This window comes from Herpailurus yagouaroundi, unplaced genomic scaffold (genome assembly GCF_014898765.1).
Source record: "Herpailurus yagouaroundi ecotype Mexico unplaced genomic scaffold, PumYag 77, whole genome shotgun sequence".
Lineage (NCBI taxonomy): Eukaryota > Metazoa > Chordata > Mammalia > Carnivora > Felidae > Herpailurus > Herpailurus yagouaroundi.
Genome location: NW_024412388.1, coordinates 69374505 through 69391538, shown reverse-complemented (window position 1 = coordinate 69391538; position 17034 = coordinate 69374505). Strand labels below are relative to the sequence as shown.

General features: G+C 35.6%; 1 protein-coding gene across 31 annotated transcripts in view; it reads right to left on the bottom strand.

The window, feature by feature from the left end:
- Positions 1 to 132: 132 nt before the first annotated feature.
- ADGRL2 (adhesion G protein-coupled receptor L2) overlaps positions 133 to 17034 on the bottom strand; it is a 631449-nt gene continuing 614547 nt past the window's right edge. For 6 of the 31 annotated variants that reach the window (XM_040470744.1, XM_040470749.1, XM_040470745.1 and 3 more), the window contains 8 exons: positions 12788 to 12879; positions 11918 to 11962; positions 11607 to 11633; positions 10779 to 10947; positions 8030 to 8158; positions 7375 to 7471; positions 5534 to 5662; positions 133 to 2167 (listed from right to left, as the gene is read on the bottom strand). In XM_040470744.1, coding sequence (XP_040326678.1) covers positions 1413 to 2167; positions 5534 to 5662; positions 7375 to 7471; positions 8030 to 8158; positions 10779 to 10947; positions 11607 to 11633; positions 11918 to 11962; positions 12788 to 12879 — 1443 coding nt within the window. In that variant the 3' untranslated portion in view covers positions 133 to 1412. Of the gene's footprint in view, positions 2168 to 2872; positions 2926 to 5219; positions 5302 to 5533; positions 5663 to 7374; positions 7472 to 8029; positions 8159 to 10778; positions 10948 to 11606; positions 11634 to 11917; positions 11963 to 12787; positions 12880 to 17034 lie in introns of all 31 variants that reach the window. The other 25 variants (XM_040470764.1, XM_040470765.1, XM_040470752.1 and 22 more) reach the window with 8 other exon arrangements.

Genomic DNA, 17034 nt, shown 5'->3' with positions numbered 1-17034 from the left:
CCCCTCCCATGGGTTATTATTATGAGAGGACCTATGTATGCCATGGGGCAGTGGGGGTTGGTGGGGGGAGGGGTAAGAAAGGACCAGTGTGTTAAAGCCAATCACGTATCATACATAAAAGTGCACGTTAACTACTTGAAAAAAATTCACATTTATTTACTGTCAAACCGTGTTAAACTTTACACTGGATATTAGTGATGGGCTCATTATTAACAGGTTTACACAAAGGGATGAAAAGAAATGCAGAATTTTGCTGAAACAATTTACATTTCATTAGAACTTTATCATAAAATAAATTAATTACTAAATATAGGCAGAAGGAATATGGAAGAGTAATATTTAGGTTTTATTTTCTTTTTTAAAAAAGAATAGGCACCTTTTGTTCACTAGGAAGTTTGTGAGAAGTGCCCAGTGCCCTCACTGCCCTCTGTTCAAGAATAAACAGAGGGGGAACACACACTCTTTTCTAGATTTCACCACATTTGTGCAAGGCATGGCGTAACTGGCTTCAAAGAGTTTTTTCCCCCCACAGAACACGCTCTTTTGGCAATAAGAAATTTAAATGCAAGAATAAAGACGAACTTGTCAAAGCAGAACACTGTGTACAGTGGAAAATAAGTGAAAATGGGTAGAACTTACCATGACAAAGTGTAAGAAAAAACATTTCATAACATATGTGCAACCAAGAGCTTTCCACAATATTTTCTTCAAACTCTTTAAAATTATTTTAATGACAATTATATTTCAGTTGGACACAAATGTATTTATTTTACCCTAGCAATAGAACAAAATATAATTTCTTTAGCCATTTTTCATGAGAACAGTTCATTGTACAGTTGAGGAAAGCATATGAAATAAGGCCTGTGGCTTGATTGCTAGTGGTTAAACATGTTTTCAATCTTTGCCTTAATGTAAAAGATTTGCAGTGAACCGCAAACGGACGCAGAATCTCTCTCCTGCTTTTCCAAGTCTTGTCAGGAACAGTAAGGTACAGTAAATTTGTCCCACAGGATTTTAAAGCCTACGTCTTGTATATAATACAATGCAGGCCCTACAAAAACGGTGCAGCCGTATTTACAAATTTAGTTCACAGACTGCTGCAGTAAAATGGCTGGAAAGTTTTGCTTTGCTTGCTTCACAATTTCTCTAAACAGCAGCAGAATCTTAAAATACCTGGTTGGCATCTCTTTTCTTTGTAACAAATAATCATTTTAGTATACTCTGTGTATATACAAAGTTTTTGTACGTTTTATAAAAATTCACAGAACTTCAAGGTTCAGTCCTCTTTTTACACTGGAGAACCACAGGTCAACAGGGCCATCTCTTCAGGCGGTGGCCGAGGGAGCTGCGCGGGGCCCGCGGAGTCGTCACGAATACTTGCGCGCGGCCCCTGGGATTCCGCAGCTGCACTGTTAAAGACTTGTCACCAGCTGCATTTGTCCTTCTCTCACGTCTCCTTCAGGGATACACCCTTCCTTGTTAATGGGGATGATGTAACCATCGCTGTTGCCCCTGCTGATCTGATAACACATCTGAAGCTGATGGCCAGCTCCAAGATTTGGCATGCTTTTGTAGTAAATGTCCTCGTTCTCACTCCTCCTGGAGGGAGAGAGGTCTTCTTCCACGTCGGGGCTGCTCTCTTGATAGGGAGAGTCTCTAAGATTGGGCATGCTTGTGTAGAGAGAGTCTCTGTTGGGGGACTGCAGGTGGTCCTCCGCCTCGGCCGTCAGCTGGGAGACGTAGCTGTCAGTCCCCTGGGGCTTCACCTTCTTCTGGGGCTGGTACAGAAGGGAGTGAGTCCGCTGAGGAATGAGCGGTGCCTCGAGCTCTTTGTGATGGAGCTCCAGCCCCGGGTTGTCGCTGTGCATGAAAGACGAAGCGTCGGCCACGATGGCGTCATCTTCGCTGCTGCTGCCTCCAAGCACGGGCTTGACGGGTAGCGCGAGCTCGAGGTTGTGAGTCTTGCCGCCGCCCCGAAGGTTGTTGTGCACTAATTCTGAAATGATCATCTTCTCAAAAGCAGTATCATTCAGACTTAGTCCACAGTCCACGACTTGCACGCTGTCGTTATAGTCCCCCTTGCGCAGTGAGTAGCTGTTGTTAAAATTACCATTTAGCGGTAGAGTATCCATGGCACTTGTATCCCTGGCATTGTTCAGTGAATGTCCTGAAACGGAAAAGGGAGGGGGTTTCCGTTATTGCCTCTGTTCCTTCCCAGAGAGCCTTTACTTCTTTTGCACAAAACTTTTTAATGTCGTTCAGGACAAAGTTGTATTTGAAAGCTAACCCTCGAAAAGTGCCAGGCTCTCCCGCGTTCCCAACTGTAGACAGTTGCAACCCCTTAGATAACAGGAGAAAGTGTGAAAGAATACTACATTTTTTCCAGGGAGGGAAGACGGCATACGGAATATTACTTTATCAATTTGGGGAAGACAGTAAGTATTAATTGATTTTTTGGTCAAATCTCTCTGACACTCTCACAAAGAAGACTTCACTCCATGCCCTTGCATAGTTAATGCAAAGCAATTCATTAGTGACATTTACATTTTAAAGTACGAGACTATGGTTTGTAAAAATAAAATTAACAGAATTTGTCCTAAACAACACTAAATTAAAAAGGAATAAGTCACATACAAAAACCGAAGGCAAATGTACAACATCAACCCACATAACTGGCAAGCAACTTTTTAAACAACATTCTAACATTTCCTTTTTCTGGAGATGAAGTAAAAAAAAGAATGAAAAAAAAATGGGACAGGTACAAAGAATTCATGTTAAACAAAGACAGCCACAGCCATCTCTCATACTGACTGGACCAGGGGCCCACAAGCACCATCCAACAACACGATAGACAGCAGGTGGAATGACTCACTTTGGACAACTCACATCATGTCTGTCTGCTCAGGCTATCTGGCCTAAGAGTAGCTGATATATAAAAGAAAGTAAAATGATTTATTGTAACATGATGAAGAATTTCTAAGCTTCTCAGCAACTTAGTCAGAGCAAGGGTTCAACAAATTAGATTACCAGCAATAGCAGCCTTTTACTTTTTCCTTTAATATTCATTATCTTGAGTTTTTGTTCTTTTGGCACTAAGACTCTCTCTAACAGCAATGGCCCCAGGCTCCTAATGGTCAAAGTTTGCCTGCAGCCCTGCAGTCTGCATCAGTCACAGTGACAGCACCGAATGAACCAGGAGAGTCTACGGTACGAGACTGGCCCACAGACACCATGGGCATGGAGGTTAAACGCAGAAATGTTGGAGGTTTCTTAAGTATGGGTCACAGAAATTAAACCAATAATAAATATTAACTATGGAATGGGAAAAGGGTGTCAGCCTTGGCTAATATAATTTTATCTCTAAAGGAATGAAAGATTGGATACATCTGCTGAAGATATGAGAAGAGGTTTAGGAGGAAAAAAAATATGGTAACATGCTCTCTTTGAATCAGAGTTGTATTTTCTACAGACACATAAACATGTAAACTAAGACATCACAGTGCTTTTCAGGCAAATGAAAATCAAAAGTTTCAGAGAAAATTAAATGGTCTGCACCATGGAAAGTTAGGTTATTCATTCTCAAAATCCTAGAGAAAAAAAAAATCACTTGTTTACAGATAGGTCTGGAAAAAAAAAATGAAATGATGTTATTGAAATGAAACTGACCACTGTGAGGCTGCTGCATTGTATGCAAGGCTTGGAGGAGTCTAGGAAAAATTGAATTCTTGGAAAAAATAGGAAATTTCCCTTTTTAGTGCTGACTCCGCTCTTAAAGCTGCAGATTATCCTAGAAAACTCAATTTCACGACCAATAAACATGTGGTAACTGTTCAAGAAGTTCTCATTAGCAGAAACAGGAGAAAGTGTGTGTGTGTGGGGGGGGGGGGTGTTTGTTGGTGACTCATATTGTCTGAGAAACTCTGATCCAACTTCTACATTTGAAAAACGGACACTGTAATTTTTATCCTGCGCCACGTATAACAAAAGGAAGTCATGATAGCATTTGTAAGGCTTCCTTTGGCTTGACTGACGCAATTTTCTAGCTTTCTCGATTCATGCATGTGCCACCATCTTTACTTAGAAAACATTTAGTGTTGTACGTTACAGGCGACACACAGAGCACTTGTTAGCATTTGTTTCCTCCACAGAGGTTCAGTCTGGTCATTTTTTTCTTTCTTTTTATCATTGCTTAATAAACATGAAAATATATACTGGCTAATCCAAAAGGTGTTTTCTATGATATACTGCAGATTTAAGCACATCTTTGACTGGTTTTGAAGAGGCAACTTTTTCTGCCCAAGTTCAGGTAATTCACTTGAAGACTTTCCACAGCCTGTAGCAAGATTACTGTGGGAATGCAGAAATGATAAGTCAATTATTAAGCATTCTGGTTGACAGCACCTCAGGCTTCAAAGAGCAAATTATTTCAGCATTGCGTATACTTAAGTATGGACAGCATTTGCTACAGACCTCTATTACTGACAAAAGGCAGTACAGATAGATGTACTGTTTGAATTTGGTAACACTTTAGTTGGAAATTGTGAACCACTTGCCCGCTGAGTCTACTTCATGACTGCTAGTTATGTTTTAATTGTGCCGGTTAAAAATCATGCTGAAAAAATTTACATTTGATAGGCAAAGTTAAGTTTGACTCCCATACTTGTCTCTCTGTAGGTTGCTAGAGGAAAGCATAAGGAAAGTAAGAAAAACAAGAGAATGAAAAGAGAAACCGCAGTTACGTTAAAAAAGAATTTCAAGTAAAGAAAAAAAAACCAAACGGAAACGAAGTTCTTTAATTTAGTGGCAAATACCAACCACAAATAAATATTACATGCTAGCAATAATTACGTGATAACTTTTACCAAAATCTTGAAAATTCTGTTAATATTAAATACAAGTGCTTTTTTTTTTTTTAAAAAAAAAGCTATTAGAAAACATAGTTATACAGGATGGGTTAGTGACAATCTCTCCCCCTCCCCCAATAAAAAACTATAGGTATAAACTGGCTAATATTAACTTTATTCTCAAAGTTTTTTTAAGAAAAAAAAAAAACTCCCATAAAGCTGCACTATACTATAGTTTGGTTACATTGATAATGCTGGATGTAGTTTTCTATACCTAGGCATCCAAATTATCTTTATTAGCTAATTCATTCCAGAAGCAAATTCTGTCCGCAAGCTTTAGAGTAAACTAAACAGTATATTACATAGATAGGATACCTCTAAATGATATAAATCTTGAAGATGGGCTCTCGGACCATGTGATGTCAGTCCTGTAATAATATATTAAGATTTATGCCACCTGTGTTGAAAACATGGATAATTATTGGTAAATACCATCATGACTGAATTTTTACTATAATATAGTGCAGTTTTAGAAGCCTGGCATGGGCAATACAGTAATTCTTTTAAATTGAGAAATCAAAGAGGAAATAATAAATATATGGCAACTTGAGTATACTAGAAACAGGGTAAAGATCAGAGCTCTGTTTAGCAGCAAAGAAAGGTAGTTTTATTCGTAAGTATAAGCACACCTGGTGAGTTAAATACAGGAGCTGAAGGGGCATTACATACAACTGTTTCAGCGAGCAATGTGTTATAGGGGTTGTTAGTGCCGTGGGGTCGAAGAAGAGGGTTTGTTAGTAGGTAATTGCCAGTCATTCCTAAAGCAAAGAAACAGAAAAAAAAAGTACATCAGTTCTCTTATTTTTCGTGTTATAGTTGCAGTAAAGTACTTTTTGTATTCATCAAGGGTAGTGGACAAGTTGGCAACGGATAATCTGCTGAAATTTTCTGACTGTATTTGAACTACTAATTTGAAGGAGAAAGGGGAGAGGGAAGTTAAATTTCAGTAATTCACAGGTGCTTTCTAAGTCCCCCAAGTAAACACCTGCTGAGGATGACATTTACTAATTTATACAAAATCACTTTTAAACAAAAATGGCAATTAAATGCACAGAGATCAACATTATGTTTCAAGATGTTACTGCTTAATATTAAAAACCTAACCACTGAGGCCCAGAAGAGGGAATCTCAAACTTCCAGAATTTACAGGTGTGGGATTATCCCTCATGAAAACATCTGTGTTAATACCAACTTTGACACAAGCAGGAGGAAAAACAACTTTCACAAACAAATAAAAAAGTAGGACACGTTGCACAAAGCTTCTCTTAGTAAATGCAAGAGCACACACATGCCGAGGGGGAAGAAGGAGGCTGTGTACATAACGAATTATTAGACCATTCACAAACTCCATATCGTGAGAATTTTCATTCTGTAATCTTATTTGCCAGGTTTCAAAAATGAATCATTGAATAATTCATTTCCTTTTTGATAGTCATCTTAACAGAATTAGGTAAAACATCAGAGTAATGCAATAAACACACATTTCACTCACTCTTAATTGACAAATTACAAACCTTTCAATACTTATCAAACATACGTTTTGCATAGCTAATGTAATTTGGCAAAAAAATGTTTTAAAATTCAAGTTGGTTTTGATGTCATACATACTCCTTGTTTTCATTTTAAACCAGAATCTCATCAGAACAATGTCAACAGTGAAAAATGTCTTTAATATCTGTGATAATATATAGCACGTTATATTATATTACAAATCAGTACATCAAGACAAATTAGCTGGATAAATTACCTTTTTAAGGATATATACAATAATGTGATTTTTTCATACCAAATTCAAACTTACTAAGCTTGCATTCAGGGTTATGTGTTTATATATGCGCTTGTGTCTTTAGTATTTTATTTGCCAGCTTATTTTAAGTTAGGAATTATATTGATTATATGATGTTTCAAGCCGTAAAGACACTAAAACTAGTAATTCAAATAGAAAAAAATTGCTTTGGGATTCTCATGTACTTAACTGTTTGTTTATGAAGACTTACTGTAAAGGTTTTTGATACTGATTTTGTACTTTCTGAAAGAAGTGTAAAATAAAATACTTTTACAAATAAGAATTTTCACTGCAAAATTGGCACTGTTTAATGTGAAGAGTAATTATTCTAATTATGTTAATGTTTTAAAAAGAAAACTTCCATAAATGCCTCAGAAAGGATGGATTTGTGTTCACTAAAGGAAAACAGTTTAATCTGTGGCAAAGTATGTTCTTAGCAATTACTTTTTCCAGGCTCATTCTGTTAACGTGGACTTTGAAAGTATACTTTTTGCATTACATTACTGAACAAGATGAATTTATATGTACTTTCATAAAGGATAAAAGTTGACTCAACAGGTTTAAGAGCTTGTGATGTAAACCTATTTTGAGAGGAAAAAATATCAGTGTTTTCTCTGAAATTCTTGTAAATTGGCAAAAGGTACAAAATTTATATTGTAAACTCAAATTTTCCTAGTAACTGACCTTGATTAAGTGTTGACGTGCTATTGATGTCACCTGAGATAAAAGAAGATTCAGACTGTTTTCTCACAGTGTCATTCCACATCCTTCTTATACGACTCTATTAATATAAAATAGCAAGACATATGTTATGTTAGTTTCCCCAAGCTCACCTTAAAGACACACAAAGATCTACCCTGAACAATCTGTGTAGGATTATCTGGTGGCCTTTAAAAAGAAATGTGTGTGGATTCTGGTCTAAAACTAAGGAAGTCTATACTGCTTTGTTGCTTCTGTACTAAAGAATATTTAATCTTCCACTCCTAAAAAGTTTTACTTTTAATGGCCTTTTTAAAAAAGAGGAGATGATTGATTATTCAACACATGTTTATTGAGTGCCCACTGTGAGAGAGCACTATGGCTATAGAACTTTCGAATATCCCCCAAATGATGATAGACTTCTAAGAGAAGGATGCACTCTCAAAAATGGATGTTCACACCTCAAGAAACACCTTGAAGAAATACTTAGGAAGAAATTAAAACCAAAGTACTAAAAATGTAAGTATTTGCTACCTAGATCATTATAACGAGGAGACAATTAGTGCATCTGAACAGAACATGTCTCAGTAGGCTTTCTATAAAGAAGGTTAATTAAAGACGCTGTCAAATTCTTTGTTACCTGTGTGCCAGAGGAGTAGCGAGCGCTGGTTCTGGTGGTCGATGCCTTCACTGAACTGTGGGGGCTCTCAGTTGGGAGGCCGCCGCAGCAATAGGAGTGTCTGAAGCACTTGCCGTACTCTTTGCGTACCTGCATTGAAGAACCACGAGACCGAGAGATTAATACAAATATACTTGCCCCTCTTTTCTCTAAATGAGCAGTGGAGACGACTGAGAGGAGTAAGTTCCACTAACACTTTTCAGTGGAGAAAATACAATGAATGTACAAAACCAAGTTCAACTGAAATGGCTGACACAGTAATAAGAAAAATATCTCTGTCTACCAGACTGGCTAGGAAGACCTTCTAAATGTGATGTAATATGTGGAAATGCTTTATGCCTTATTATTATACAAGTGTTATTTATATACATACATATGTATATAAAATATTTTAAAGCTTTAGTCTATCTACATACTTAGTAACCCCAGTTTTATATTTCATAATAATATGACAAAAAATTAGTACTTTCCTCGCTTAATTACATTTAACCACACATAATTCAGTCATTTAAAGTTTATACGCTTCATGTCCTTTTACGTAGGTCAATACATAAACTTCTTTTACTGGATTGCATAGTTTTGCGGGTAACCTCTTTATAATGACAAGACTACTTTGGCACAAGAATAAAGAAAAAAAAGTACTTTGATACATATGCTATTAATTAGGATGGAATGTTTTCTTCATTTTCTGATGTGTCTAGCTTTAACATTTAGTGTAGAGAGTCTAAGATGCCTATTCACTTCATTAGCACACAAGGGAACTATTTATGCAATTTCCATTCACATTAATGAGATACCCATGTAATTTCCCTTTTCCCCTGAAGCTTGGATATATGAATAGATGGAAAAGCTGTTAGGCCCGAAGAAAATTTAAAGTGAACTTTAAAAAGTAAAGTCCAAACAACTGCTAAATAATAGGGCCCCACCTAGAGAGGTGGTACAGAATTGGGGAGGTGGGGGAGTGGAGAAGAGGGCTGGATTCTGTGCAGCTCTCTTGGCATGTGAACAAGTTTTGCTCGGGCTTAGAGCCAGAATGAAATCAGAACAGACGAGGAGGAGAAGCTGCCTAAGAAATTATTTTCTAGTGGGTTGCAAAAACACTAAAAACACTTTTCCCTCCTCAGAGTTCTATGTTCTGTATCTGCCTACAAAGACCATGACTGTGACACTTATTCCTTGAAGAATTGGAGAATTAAAGTTACTAGATGACCTTTTAAATCTAAGTGCGCTTGCATTTTCATCCTCTTAGCTTTATTTAACGACACCTGTTAGAACAAATAACAATGGAGTTGAACTTTCAAAGCATTTTCTTCGCCCAAATATGCTCACTCGAGCAGTAAGAAGTGTGATTTTAACTAAATCATTTTATGTCATATTCTTAACCATTCATCCTGGCAGCACCCAACAGGACATATCCCGGACTAAGTAGAATGTGTTCAAAAGCAGTGCAACACAGTGTTTCCAAAACATAATTGTTAACTAGAAAGCACAGCAGAATCTCTTTGTTCAATCAATCCGCACACCTCTCTGAGGAAATAATGACCACCTCAGTCTTTCTCTGCCAAATTTATGCTTTATGTCAAACACATTTGGAAGAAATTATGGTATGTGATCACATACACGTATACAAAATGCTCACTTGTGTAAGAAATAGTAAAAGCCACAATAATTACAACGTTATACCTGTATAATGTTTAGAAAATTAAAGTTCAGGGTTATTAAGTAACACCTGATACCTCAGAAAAAAATGTCTTCTACATTTAATGGCTATTAACTGCTCTGAAACGTGGCATGACCAAGACGATGGCAATCAAAATGGCATTTTATCCAAATAATACCCTCCAACATTGGTTTTGCCTAATGCCTATATTGCTGTGAATGCGCGTGATCTGTCAGTACTGCAGATGCCACCGTCATTATCTCAAAATTACAGCTTCCTCAACAACTGATGGAAGTGACAACACTATCATCTTGTCAGGACTGAAAACATAATCGTTTTTGCTTTCACAATTCTATTTCTCTGTTCAATTTAGTGACCAACTAGTAATAACAGAATAAAAAGACTATATTAGATACGCAGACAGAGAAAGGATGATACCTAGTTAAATGGAGGCTAAGCTATTCTCTTAGTTTACATGTTCGTGCAAATGTTTCATCTTTAACTTTCGTTTTTGAATCATTTTTGCTGACTCCACTTAACAGAAAATCAGGACAAAATAATAAGACATGAGATATTAAATTACTGGGTTTTAGATCTTTCACAACTACTCAAAAGGTAACATTAATATTAATTGTTTGCACGTCTGGTGCTTTTAAAATCAAGGTCACTTATCCTTATGCTCAATTTCGTTTTGGACCGCTGCATTCCCTTCATCGAGCAAAGCATGAGACTACTTAACCTTTTTGTTATCTCGTACACCCCTTGCACGAGGAGCATTTTTGTAGGCCCCACTAGCAACGAAGAACTCTTAAACTAGGTTTAGTGTCTGGTTTATAATATTCCCAAAACGAGATCCAAAAGATGATTGGGATTGACATATTTTATCTACGAAGCCTGCATTTCCAGACATGCATTACAACCAACTGGAGATTAAAAATGTGATTCTATTTGGTAATCTGCCAGCTATAAAACTGTACAACCTTCTCTATTTCACCTATTAATTTCAAGCCAAAGAACAAGCCGGCAGAGCTCCGCAGTGTCTTCACTTACTTTCTTTTGGAGAGCACAGTGAAAGATGAAAATGAACACTCCCTGGAAAGCATTAAAGATGGTGAAGAGATATGCCATCACAATAGTCTCCTCATTAATAAAAAGCAACCCAAATGACCAGGTTAGGCCAAGAAGACACAGAAGAGCAAAAGCGCCAAGCACCCAAGACCTGAAAAAATAGAGTGAATTTTATTAACGAGTCCAATGAGAGAACAACACGTATCACACTTAAATATTCACATATCAGTAGTAGCAGTTGACTTTCTCTATGTTCACATTCAAACTCAACAGCATTTTGGCTTTAACCTTTCATTGATTAGAGAAAGAACAATAGCATTTAGTACTGCAGCCTCCAGAGAAAACAGCGACAGCAGGTATGACCTTTTCTCACTCCAGCATTAACAAAGTATCAAAACTATATTAAAATACAAGGTGTAACACATCCCCCCTGACTTTATTGACTTTTATGTGCATCTTAGTAAAAGGAATTAAGGAATCCTTAATTAGCTTACTCCTATATTCTTATTCCTGTGGTGTACTCATGACACTGAATAATGTGACACATACAGAAAGGTTAAATGGCAGATAATCACTGAACACCTAAACTGCAAATTCTAATAAACTAATCTTAGGTGAACCTAAGGTTTTATAACTAAGGCATGAAGAAGCCTAGCTGAGATGGGACAAAAATATGAGAACAATTTCAAAATAAAATAATTTTGGAGAGATTTCATCATGAATAGCTTAAGGAGAAAAGAACTGTAGAAAATAGGACGGAATGAAAAGGATTTAAAGTCAGTGCATTCCATGTCTAACTAATGATCTTACTTGATAAATGGCTTATTATCTTCATAGCTAGAAAGCATTATAAGCAGAAAAGAGAAACAAAATTATTAGACAGAATTAAAATAGAAAGTAATAAGAAAGCATTTATATATTTTATAAATTAGTCAAAATTAAGAAAGTCAAAATGCAGAGGCAAGCAATTAAAAAACAAAGGCATATTATAGTTTAAAAATACTATAGCAAATTAGATACTCCAAAATAATTATAAAAATTAAGGGCAATTCATGATATTGACGGATTTGTAAAAAATATAAATCATGCCATAAATTTGTTAATGTAGGGTTCTATCTTACCCAGGTAAGTCCGTATTATAGTAGCCATCACAAACACGGTAATTACTGGTGGAGATGAGAAGACAGAAAGAGGAAAAGGAAGAAAAGAGAGAGATGCTAAAGATTAGCTCTCTCTCTTACCATGCAACATGCAATGAAGCTGGCACTGACCTATCTAAAACATCTAATTGCTTTTTTTTAAATTGCCCTTATTATAGATCTGCCATTTTTTACATTAAAAATATATCTTTCACAATCCCATTATAACCAACTTGAATAATACCTCCTCCAATTTTAAATTAACTCACATTTAAAAGATAACTCTTAAAATGCTTCCATGAATGACTTAATGAATCAACAGCTATCAATTTTTTCAATTAGATAGCATTTTCCATGGATAGGACATTGTAGTTTTTGTTCAATATTGAAATAAAGTAAACATTTCTTTAATTGCCATGAAAACAACAGATAATCTCCAAGTTAACAACAGTAATAGAAAAAATTATTTTAGGAAAACGGGATTAGAAGTAGAAACTGCTCAGAATCCTTAAATCAGGAAAGCCATTTAACAAAACAAACAATATAATCATATCAGCCATGCAAACAGGAACATCATTTTGAACTGCATTTTAAATTCAAATGAAATTGCTACAGTGATATGGAATTTCCACAAAGCTACCGAAACAATTTCTTGGCTCGAGATGAAGACAGAAATTATTATCTAATTTTTGACCAATGTCCGTGACATGGTCAACGTAAGGCTCAACCTTGATCAGTAAAACATCATTCTGAATAATTTCTATAGTTGATAGAAGGTATTCATGTATTCTCTGTGGAGAATATCTTTCACTTAGTTTGTCAAGCACTAGAATTAAAATACCAAATACTTACTTAATGTTTTCCAACCTGCTAGAATCTGGTTTCAAAGTGTTTGAGTGCTTCACCATTTTGCATAATGTGATCACCAGGAAGATAATATTTAGCTGTTATAACAAATAAAGAATTAGACACCATAACCGAAGAGTAAAAAACGAATCCGTTTTTGCAAATACACTTAATGAGTTAATGCAGTTAAGTGTCAATGACACGAGTACATGGTGGACACTGACTCCATTTTACAGGCAATGATCAAGTTGAATCCCCCCACAAAAGAAATACTCTGGCTATGTATGATCGATTTGTTAATGTATCGTTTGACATGAAATCGCAACCTCATTAAATCAGCATCATGTGACGACTAAATAAATTAGAAAACCTAAATTAGTTTCTTTAGCTAGAGGTACTCCAGGGCTTAAAAGCCATCTAATGGAAACACTGAAGTGAATTCTTTAGAAGGGGCATTTACATCATACCACGTAGCTTCTAAGAATTGCTGGACTTGGGGCCCTAAGATGCAGCTGAGAGTCTAGCTTTTGATTTTGACTGATTAAATGAGGACAGTAACATTTGCACAATCTATTTGTAAGGTAATTGTGAGGCTCAAATGAAAGAAAACATGGAAAATGATGAAAGAATATCCGTTAGTTATATAAAGTAAGATAAACTTTTAAAATATGTATATATTTGCTATTTAACTGTTAAAAGCCATCAGTCCTTTTTTCCTTATGCCTCTCTATTGTATGGACGTAGGTAAATTCTGAAGAAAGGCTATTTTGAGTCCCTCTAAACAGTGTTAGAGTCCCTCCAAACACTGAGCTGTGCAGAGAAATCGAAATGCAAACAAAAGCAAACTGGGGAAGATGGAACCTGACAGGGAAGGAAGGCTTGGGAGGTCAACATGAGCGAACTCAGAAGAATAGACATGTTTTGACTGAAGAGAGATAAGGGTTTGTAATTTGCATTTGCTTCTACAGAAACCTGGAAGAACGCTGGACAGAGAGAAGGCAGCTCCATTCTTATGCTCCAAACATAGAACTTAAAAGCTTGATCACTCCTGGATTTGACATTTTATTCACTTCAGATTATTACTTTTAGAAAGACAAAACAAAGTTATATTTTGTGAGCTTTACTTGGCTTACAGAGAGTGCAAGCAAGCCCAAATGGAGTATTCAGAAAAGGACAAACAGGGACAAAAGCAATTCCTTGGTGGTAAACACTCAATATAATTTTGTGATAATAACATGATCATTTTTACTGAGTCACAACACCATCTGATAAAGTGATAACATTATTTTACTCATTCATCACTACTTCTGATTTTATCATTAGGAAAAAATTACACAGGCCAATAAATACAATTTCCAAGCCCTTCCTAATGATGAGTTTAGGAACAGAGTGAAGGCTTTAATCTAAGCTGTTTATCACTCATTTTGTCAACTGTGCCTTATTATTTCCCTTAGAAGTAGAATTTCCTCTTAAGGGATAAAATGAGGTTAATGGGCATAATTTGCAAGTGTTGGCAGATAGCATTCTATCGTTTCATGTTAATTACTTAACGTTAACAAAAGAAGGACAAAAGAAGCTCTCTGTTTAAAAAACTATTTAAAAATTAATTTATTAAAATACTTGTCTAGAGAAAAAGCAAACCGATTTGTAGAAACATTTTTCTACCTTTATATTCTGACGATTATTCCAGTTGGTCACGATATAAGCAAATGGCTTGCATTTTCACGGGCAATTCATTCAACAAATATCTATTGACCCCACTGCTCCACACAAGAATGTGCTTACTGAATTGTGGTTAAGACACATTTTCTTCCTTTGAGAAATTAGGGAGATCCTTTTGGTAGTACGGTAAATATCTGATTTAGTTTCTAAAGAATGATGGTACAGTATATCTCTAATTTTTTTAAAGGCAAAAATCAACAGTGTTTTTACTCTTTATTTTATGCAAGAGTACATCTTCACTAGTAAAAGTAGAGAATAGTTACAAATAAGAATGCTACGTACCTTAAACAAACCAGACCCCAAATAAACACAAAAATGTATGCAACTCTTAGGAAAGAGTTGCAGATTCAGAGTTAAAATCCTTTAAATCTCTCAACCCTTCTTTTTGAATGTCCTCATAGAAACACTGATTTCTTTCACCCCATAATTCTGCACCCGGTGCTGTTTCGTCCCTCTTCCTTTTCTTACACAATTTCCTGAAGCACACAGGGCCCCAGTTTGATGTTCATCACTTTCTGAGCATGTTAATTATTCCCTCAGGAATAAAATAATAGTAGTAGTAGCAGTTAGTAGTAGTACATGGCAGGAAGGAAAAAAGCTACCCACTATAATGCATAAATTAGAAAAAAAATAAAGAATGTGAATGTGAAAAGATGTGGATGTATAAAGGATTGCTATTAAAGGAAAACGAGTAGAAAATGTGAAATCTTGAGGATGAACACATCCCAACATATTTTTCAATGAAGACAATTAGACAAAAATCTGTTATTTAAGAAGTAACACATTTTCCAGTAACACTGGAAATGAAAATGAAATCTACCTATAAAAAATAGAATTAAAGCTTAAATGTGATACAAAGCAGGGCGCCTGGGTGGTTCAGTCGGTTGAGCATCTGACTTCAGCTAACGTCATGATCTCAGTCCCCCCTCTTTGCCCTCCCCTGCCTGTGCTCTCTCTCTTTTTTTTCTCTCTCTCTCAAAAATAAATAAACATTTTAAAATATATGATACAAAGCCATTTTTTTAAAGACTGAAGACTAACCAAGTTGAGTGTGACACAGAAAACATCTCTTATTTAATCTTTAAGAAACAGTGTTAGCTACATCTCCCCTTCCTCTCTCCTCATCTTACTGAGGTTTTTTTGTTAACGTATGTGTTTAATGCTTCTTTCTAGTTACAAATATAATACATTCAAAATACATACAAGTTCGGCAAAATGGGAAAACCAACAACAACCCTATCTATCTATCTCCAGAGGTAACAGGAAGCACTTGGAGAGCCATGTTACATTCAGAGAGGTTAAATGCTTTGCCAAAGATTACTTAGCCACTATAATGTCAGTGAGGAGATTCAATATACTGTGCACAGGCTCCACAGCCCAGCATCTTTACAAACAAAACTGACCAATTTATTCTGGTGAGAAAATTAAGAGTTTGCTAGCAAAACAAAATTAAACTAGCTCTCTATTTAACAACAACAACAAAAAAGGGTTCTACGTCTATGAAGAGTAATCCATTTTAGAAATCACTGAAGAGTTGGTGAATGAGTTGAAGACAAACAATAAGTACATTAATAAATAAATTACAACTTCAAAGAAATTCTGAACACAAGAGGTATGCTGTTCAAATGACCTCTCCCTGATTGGCTTGCTGGAAGAACTATTTCTCTTTTTCTTTGTAAAACACTGCTGTCCCATAATCAGCAAATGGCTACAATGTCCACGTACTTCTACTCCCACGAGACAAATTGTATATCTAACACTTAGTTCTATTTTCTCAAACCTGTTTGTGTTCTACTCACATAGCTAAACAACACACAAACCCATAAAACTGAGTCTAAAAAGAGGCTGTAGTTTCTAACGTTCTTTAACTTAGTGTTTTAAAAAGATGTCTTAAAAATGAATCTCTTTAAAAACAATTAAAAATATCAGAAAAATAATCATAAAATCACAGAAGGAGTTTTGCACTCAGATTATTTCAAAAATGTCTGAGTTTTCCAATTAAAAAAAAACTAAACACAAGAATCATAACCAATGCACTAATATTTAGGTGCCAAGAAATTTATAGTTAAAGCCAATACTAATTTAGACTTTGAAATATGACTTGAAAATATACAAATAATGAGGGAACGGTATCTTCAAAGTGACAAAATACCATCATTTCAAGACAAAGTAGTAATGAAAAAAGGCACACTAGACATATCGTGAACTACAATATAAAATGGCCAAAAAAAAAAAAATTGCTAAGTGTAAGATACTCTCTTTTCCCCAGTTCCACACTAAAAATAAAAATCTCACCAACAATGTATTTATTAGTCCTATTAAAGAAATGAAAAAGATACTCATGTCATTTAGGTATTGAACATTTTAATATACTATCACCAAAATGGATGACAGTGAAATCCTTTCTGGAATTAAATAGAACGATTCCTGAAGTGTAAATAATTTTTTAAAATGAGGTTTTAGAGTTCTCTTCTGTCTCCACTGTGTAAAAAAAAAAAAGGTAAATATATTTATTTTCATAGAAAAAATAT